Genomic DNA, 7,500 nt, shown 5'->3' on the forward strand with positions numbered 1-7,500 from the left:
GGCCCAAACCCAAGAAGAACTCGGGCAAGAACCGTAGGAGAGCAGTGGAGTGTGTTCCTGGGTGAGTGGATCACCACCACCGCCGATCCCTCGCACCTCGGGTGTGATTCGAGCGCTGTTATTGGTCACACACACGGCCAATTGTGCTACCGCTCACACGGTGTGATGTGACCACAGGCTTCCCGAGAACAGCGCTGTTGTGTTGACGGAGAGCGATAGAGATCCAGAGAGCAGAGGAGCTCACGCCATCACCAGAACTCACAACCACACCATCACCACCAAACCCGACACTCCTAAGATGGCGCCAGTAGTGAAAGGCCCTGCCAAACCAAACGGTGAAAGCATCGATATAGCCCCATATGTCTTAACCATGTGGAAACCTTTACATTTTGAATTTCATTTATATTTTAAAACATCTTCCAGTTCCAGTTTTTACCCCACTTTTTAAACTGTGTTTTCTCTGAGCCCCCAACCTGCCCCCACCCCGTCCGTCCAAGGCTTGTGTTCATTGTGTTTGTTTTTATTCAGGCATGTGTTTGGCCAGACCTCGGCGGAAGGGTCCAGAACGGCGGCCTCAGTGCGAGTCGGGCTCAGACTCGGGCAGCTCGTCGGGCAGTGTGAGGGCCAGCCGCGGGTCCTGGGGCAGTTGGAGCAGTGCCAGCAGCATGGAGGGGGAGAAGGAGCCAATCAGAGTCCACGGCAGCAACACCACCCGCAAGAGTGAGACGCGCTCACGTACGCACGCGCACACACACACACACACACACACACACACACACACACTGAAGCAACACCACCCACACTGCAGCACCACCATCTGCAAAACAGACACACAAAGTAGCAGCGAGAGACCTTGTGTGTGTGCTGTAGCGCCCCCATCAGGTTCTGTCCCTGTACTACAGGCTGAATCTGTTTCTCCCCCCCCACAGGAGACGTCCCCCAGTACAGCACCTACCCAACAGAACGCGACTGCTGCTCCATCAGATCACAAAGGTTTAAATCCCAAGAGTTCAAAATGGCTTATTGACCATCACTGACATGACCATGTGTGAGAGATCAGGGAGGTAAAGGAGCCCGTCTCTGTGCTGTTCTCTGTGTTAACTGTGTGCAGTCTCAGCTCCGCGTATGTGCCCAACCTGTGCCAAAGCGCCGAGGCCCACACGCCCCCCACCATCCCAGCCGGCTTCGCTGACATGGCTGCCGGTCTCGACAGGACTTCAGGTGAGCGCAGCACAGGTAACACAGCCGCAACCCTAATCCACCATGGACGAAGTCTGACATGCAGCAGAGTGCCGGACACAGTGGGTTAAATCACAGACATTAGAGTGAGGGTCACTCTTTTTTTTTATGTCTTGTTCTAATCATTTGGAAGTTGATGTAAAATTTCTCTCATGTCTGTAGATGCTAGTACCGCGTATGTCCCAGATGAGACGTGGTCTGCCCGCTCGGTGCCCCTGACAAATGACTTTAGGTACAGCATGCCAGAGCCAAGCTTTGTACCCCAGAGCTGTGCCCCTGGCCCTTTCAGTGGGTAAGACTGCCTTGACACAATCACAGAATTCATTTCTATTATGAAAAAATCATTTTACATTGTAAATTACATTTTAAGATTTTATATAAAGATTTGTCCTTTTTGCATTTTAAAATGCATGTGTGTTGATTGTGTTTTGTTTTTATGGGGTTTTAGAAATTTCCCATGGAACAATGCAACGAACCCTTGCAACAACGCCTATTCCTACAGTAACCCCAATAACTATGTGTTGGCTGGTAAGACCAGGTCTAGTCATGTCCCTCCTCTGATGTGATTCTCAACATAACCTTTTACAACAGGTTAAAACATTCACGATTATTTGTTTTGTCCCCCCACCCCCTTCAAAAGGTAACGGCAATTACCCAAACACTTTCTCGTGCCCAGAAACCCAAACGATGCCCTCCGGTCAACAGTCTGTCTGGAACGAGGAAGTGCCTGAGGCGGCGTCCTCCTGGGACATGACCAGCTGTGTGGTCAGCAAGGTTGGCTTCCAGAACATTCTTAACGACAGGCCCTCCCTGTCCTGGGCCACCAGTTGTCTTGCGGTGTCAGACGTTTCCTGTGTGATGAACGTCTCTCCACCGTGTGTCTGGAGTGACGGGGAGGGAGGGAGAGAAAGTCGTTCTCCTAAATGAGAGCGTGGCAACCTGTGTTGATGTTGAGACTTTTAGTGGGGGCCACTTCAGCAAACTGACTCTCTCTCTCTCTCTCTCTCTCTCTCTCTCTCTCTCCCTCTCCCTCTCTCTCTCTCTCCCTCTCCCTCTCCTCAGCCATTTTTCCCAGGCACTCGGAGCCTCTCCCCCATCTCCTCCAGTCTCTTTGGTTCCATCTGGACACCCCAGAGCGACCCCTACCGGAGGCACCTCCCCCCTGAGCGCTCCGCCCCCGCCTCCCCCCACTCCCCCGCCACGCCCGTGTCCCCCGTGTCCCCCTTCAGCCGCCAGCCCGGCGGCACCTGCCCCGCCAAACAGTACTCCACCTTCAACCCGTTCGGCCCACACATGAACCTGGACATCTGGAACTCCTCCTCCAACCGCAGCTCCACCTCACAGCTCTCCAACGACTCGGGGTACAGCGGAGACGTCTGAGCGGGAGCTTCTCGGAGGAAGGAGAGTGTCTTCAGCGCATAAGGAATAAGGGGAGGGCAGAGAAGAATGTGGTTTTATTAATAAGGAAGAAAAAAAAATTTGATTTTTTTTTCTTTTTATGTCCCACTCCCCTAAAAAATAAAAGAGTTTAATTGTCGTGCAAAAGTTAAGCCTTTTGTTGTATATTTTTCTAGATGTTTTGCAGATTTGACCATAGAAAATAAAAAAAAAAAAGGTTTTGTATGGAATTTGTGCAGTGCATTTCTTGTGTCAGATCATGTGGAACCCATCACACCCACACACGCACAAGTGTGTAAACATAAAATGGTCTGTTCTTACAAGACCGCAGTAGCAATAACCATTTGGTGTAGAGCAAGGCATTGTTGAGGACGGCTAAATTAGCACAGGTCACTGTTACAGTACAACGTGATTGTTGTCTGCATTCTCCAGTTTTCCTACATTTGTTGTGTGGTGCTTCAGCATCAGTAAGTATGTGTAGGTTAGATGTACTTACACGTCTAGTATTCAGTAGGGGAGACCAGGGACAGTTGTAACAAGGGACGGTTGTAACACCTTGAATTCCTCCAAACAGAAACAAGCTAGAGTGATTACACTCACTGTGCACATGCTCAGTTAGACTGTCTTCTTGCTATAAAAAAGGAGCCACATTTGAAACTCCCAGAGAAGGTAATCACCAAAAGTGTTTTTTGATGTAAAAATTTTACTTTTCTATCAGGTATTTTTTGGATACTGTCCTGAGATCAAATATCTATGAATCCAAATAAGTATAAGTAGAATTACTGTTTTGTAAGCTAAAATTAAAAATGATTAACATGTGTCCAACTAGCAGTCAGGCTCGTTCACATGAGGTGAAAACATAACTGGTGATACTGGGACGATTGTAACGCCTTGTTACAACCGTCCATGAACCAAGTAGTCAGTAACAATGACCATGTATGATCTGCCAAGCATTGTGAAGAGTGCCCTTCCCCTGGCTGCAACACCATCAAACATTCAGGCAGGGTTTGTAAGCACTGGAATTTGGCTTTTTAAAAGAGAGATTTTTAATGATAGCGACTTTGCACCATATCTAGTCACAGATCGTCCACTGCCAGCAGTAACACCACAGGTTCCATCTTCCACTGCAGCTGCAGTGAATGCAGTTGCATGTATTACAGCTCCAACACCCACTGTGGCAACGGTGGCATCCTACACACCACCTGCAGCATCCTCCCCATCACACCATGTGTGGTGCCTGAACCTTCATCCTCCCATCACACCATGTGTGGTGCCTGAACCTTCATCCTCCCATCACACCATGTGTGGTGCCTGAACCTTCATCCTCCCCATCACACCATGTGTGGTGCTTGAGCCTTCCCCTCTTTTTTGTCTTGTCGTGTGAGAGTAATCATTAGACCTATTTAAAAAAAAGAAATGAATAGTCATAATAACATAAATGATAAATAATCTTTTTCATTTTGAGTATTTGATTAATTATGTAAATTTTAGATGTTGCAACCGTCCCTGGCATGTGTTACAACCGTCCCTGTACCCTGGGACGGTTGTAACAGTGGAGTGACTGTATTTAAATCAATTTTGCAACCTGTACATATTTCATAAACCCACTTAAATACATTGTTTCATTAGTTGACACAATGAAGTTCATAATACAGCAAATTGGCTATTCCAGTGTAAATGGTTTTTGAGTTATTGGAAAAATCACAAAAAGTGTTACAACTGTCCCAGGTCTCCCCTACGACGGTACCTGCATAAACCAACAGGTGGCGATGTCGCACAATACCGACATTCCGCAGGAGTAACGAAGCAGACACGGACTCACCGGAAGTAGTTTTTTGTTTCCGGTTTACTTGAGGTTTGTGTGGTGTGTGTTTTCTAGTCTAATTCTGTATTACCGAATTTAAAAAGAAATAAAGAAGCTCAAACATGACGGAGGTATGTACCGTTACTATTAGCTTTGATTTATCACAGCATTGTGCTTCAGAATAATGGCGTTTTATCTGTTATATCGGTGGTTTTACTGTAGCTCCGCGTTTCACAGCGTTGGCTAGCTAGCGCGCCTGTGTGGAGGTTGTGTGTGTGTGTGTGTGTGTGTGTGTGTGTGTGTGTGTGTGTGTGTGTGTGTGTGTGGAGCTGAACGACGTTGGTGTGTGTGTGGTGTGTTGAGTTGAGCTGAGTTGAGCTGTTGGTGTGTTTGTGATGTTTTGAGCTGTTGGTGTGTTTGGTTTGGTGTGTTTGTGATGTGTTGAACTGTTGGTGTGTTTGTGATGTGTTGAGAGTCGTTGATGTGTTTGTGATGTGTTGAGAGACGTTGATGTGTTTGTGATGTGTTGAGAGACGTTGATGTGTTTGTGATGTGTTGAGAGACGTTGATGTGTTTGTGATGTGTTGAGAGACGTTGATGTGTTTGTGATGTGTTGAGAGACGTTGATGTGTTTGTGATGTGTTGAGAGACGTTGATGTGTTGAGAGACGTTGATGTGTTGAGAGACGTTGATGTGTTGAGAGACGTTGATGTGTTGAGAGACGTTGATGTGTTGAGAGACGTTGATGTGTTTGTGATGTGTTGAGAGACGTTGATGTGTTGAGAGACGTTGATGTGTTTGTGATGTGTTGAGAGACGTTGATGTGTTTGTGATGTGTTGAGAGACGTTGATGTGTTTGTGATGTGTTGAGAGACGTTGATGTGTTTGTGATGTGTTGAGAGACGTTGATGTGTTTGTGATGTGTTGAGAGACGTTGATGTGTTGAACTGTTGGTGTGTTTGTGATGTGTTGAGAGACGTTGGTGTGTTTTTGATGTGTTGAGAGACGTTGGTGTGTTTTTGATGTGTTGAACTGTTGGTGTGTTTGTGATGTGTGGAGAGACGTTGGTGTGTTTGTGATGTGTGGAGAGACGTTGGTTTGTTTGTGATGTGTGGAGAGACGTTGGTGTATTGAGCTGTTGGTGTGTTTGGTTCCAGGACGTGCAGAAGCACTCGGTCCACACACTTGTCTTCAGATCTCTGAAGAGGACCCACGACATGTTTGTGTCCGACCACGCCAAACCGGTCCCTCTGGACGAAGTGAGGTAAGACCCCCTGACTGTGCTACCAGTGATGACTGGCTGTGGGGCTGGTGTTGGGCTGCGGGTCTGTGTGTTCGGGTAAGTGAGTTTATTGGAATAAATAATAGTTTTGAAACGATACTTTTATTTAAGTCACAAGGTTAAGGAGGCGGTGAAGCTAAGAACAGAATATGGGCCGGTGCTACACATGCCCGTCCTTAAGGAAGGAAGAGGCAAAGGGACTCTAGGCGCTTCTGACCTGTATGACAGTTCGGGATACCCGCCGGTCGGTGAGTGGGACCATCGCTACCTGCTTATTTTGAATACAGCCATTGTAAATGTATCACTAAACACTGTCGGTAGGGCTGCACCTAACGATTATTTTCTTGCCGATTAATCTAACGATTATTTTTTCGATGAATCGATTAATTGAATAGTTGTGATTTACCCACAATTATAAAAAAGAGAAATCCTCAAGACGAAACCGTGTCTGCATTGACAGGCTATAATGTTAGTTTAATCTATTCTCTTACCGCTACGCGGCCATTAAAGTAGACAGAAAAATATAAAATGACCGAATAACAATCTTGCATAACTATAGTATGTTACCATAACAGCAACAGTGCAGAAATTACGTTTTAACACGTGCCGATATAGAGAGTTAGCAAAACAACTTGTAGTGAATACTACAATGTATGAATGTGAATGTGCTAATTTACGATTACCTAAAAACAGAACGTACGGTGGTGTTTCGCTGCTATCTTGATGAAGTGCTCCGGGATGCTTGCGCTTCAGGTGTTCGTGCATAGCAGTCGTGCTGCTGTGATAAGCCATCTCCATTTTGCAAAGCTTACATAGCACCACGTTGTTCGGTCTCTGTCCAAAATAGTCCCAACCTTTAGATGCTCGTGTGCGAGTTTTTGTAGCCGCTGCATGCTCCCCAGAGAAAGCCATGGTTTTAGTGGGCGTGGCCATCTTTGTGGCGCGTCGACGCACGTTTTTGCAAATCGACATGTTTTTGTAGTCGATTACGTCGATAACGTCGACGCGTCACCCCACCACTAACTGTCGGTGCATTCATCTCTTGATTGAAGGTTCCGGTTTTCGCTCTAAACAAAGTTGCAGTAAATGTCATTATAATTGAAGTCCTCAACATGTGATCAAAAGTGGTGAAGAACTAAACATGACGTTTGAACAAGAATCTTTGAGTGGGAGTTGCACGGCCAAATTGTTGTTCTGTTTCCACAGATAGTGGTCCAGAATACCTCATCACAGGAACCCATCCTTACCCATCTGCACCAGGTGGGATTAGGAACAAAACTCTTAAATTGGGTTTTATTGTTTGGGTTCCGGTGTAGTGAAAGCTGAAAGGGCACTTAACTGTGGTGTCACGTGCTTCCATGAGCGAAGTGTGTCTGCTTCACTTCTGTTAAATCTGTGTAAAGTGGTTTTAACGGCCAGTGACGCACAGATCCTGGTGTAAACTCTCATGTGCGGTGCTCATTGTGTTAATGGCTGTGTTTAGGTGTGGCCCTCACAGCTGACACGCAGATACAGAAGATACCCAGTGAAGTAGGAGTTCACTCCTTGGCCCTGGCTCTGCCACCGTCCCAGGCTAGGTATGCACACACAACACGGGGCTGGAACAGCCAGACTAACATCTACTGTGGTGTCTGTGTTGAAGACCGAGCTGGTCCTGGTGCAGCCAGTCGTGTGTGATTTACTCTCTGCTCAACAGGCAGGAAGCAGCTCGCACTGCAGCCAGCGTTGGAGACATTCTCAGACATGCTGGGGCATCAGAGCGATCCCAGTCATCACT

General features: G+C 46.9%; 2 protein-coding genes across 9 annotated transcripts in view; both read left to right on the top strand.

The window, feature by feature from the left end:
- tmem131l (transmembrane 131 like) overlaps positions 1–2,862 on the top strand; it is a 32,875-nt gene extending 30,013 nt beyond the window's left edge. For 3 of the 8 annotated variants that reach the window (XM_077016499.1, XM_077016519.1, XM_077016508.1), the window contains exons 26-34: positions 1–61; positions 178–335; positions 529–735; positions 930–993; positions 1,112–1,236; positions 1,402–1,531; positions 1,688–1,767; positions 1,880–2,013; positions 2,302–2,862. The exon at positions 1–61 is cut by the window's left edge and continues 67 nt beyond it. In XM_077016499.1, the coding sequence (XP_076872614.1) occupies positions 1–61; positions 178–335; positions 529–735; positions 930–993; positions 1,112–1,236; positions 1,402–1,531; positions 1,688–1,767; positions 1,880–2,013; positions 2,302–2,619 (1,277 nt within the window). In that variant the 3' untranslated portion in view covers positions 2,620–2,862. The remainder of the gene's footprint in view (positions 62–177; positions 336–528; positions 736–929; positions 994–1,111; positions 1,237–1,401; positions 1,532–1,687; positions 1,768–1,879; positions 2,014–2,301) is intronic. The other 5 variants (XM_077016527.1, XM_077016563.1, XM_077016554.1 and 2 more) reach the window with 3 other exon arrangements.
- A 1,564-nt stretch (positions 2,863–4,426) lies between these two features.
- plrg1 (pleiotropic regulator 1) overlaps positions 4,427–7,500 on the top strand; it is a 6,981-nt gene continuing 3,907 nt past the window's right edge. Inside the window, exons 1-6 of the mRNA XM_077016413.1 lie at positions 4,427–4,572; positions 5,599–5,705; positions 5,835–5,971; positions 6,930–6,983; positions 7,207–7,300; positions 7,420–7,500. The exon at positions 7,420–7,500 is cut by the window's right edge and continues 1 nt beyond it. Coding sequence (XP_076872528.1) covers positions 4,564–4,572; positions 5,599–5,705; positions 5,835–5,971; positions 6,930–6,983; positions 7,207–7,300; positions 7,420–7,500 — 482 coding nt within the window. The 5' untranslated portion in view covers positions 4,427–4,563. The remainder of the gene's footprint in view (positions 4,573–5,598; positions 5,706–5,834; positions 5,972–6,929; positions 6,984–7,206; positions 7,301–7,419) is intronic.

This window comes from Brachyhypopomus gauderio, chromosome 1 (genome assembly GCF_052324685.1).
Source record: "Brachyhypopomus gauderio isolate BG-103 chromosome 1, BGAUD_0.2, whole genome shotgun sequence".
In the NCBI taxonomy this organism is placed as follows: Eukaryota; Metazoa; Chordata; class Actinopteri; order Gymnotiformes; family Hypopomidae; genus Brachyhypopomus; species Brachyhypopomus gauderio.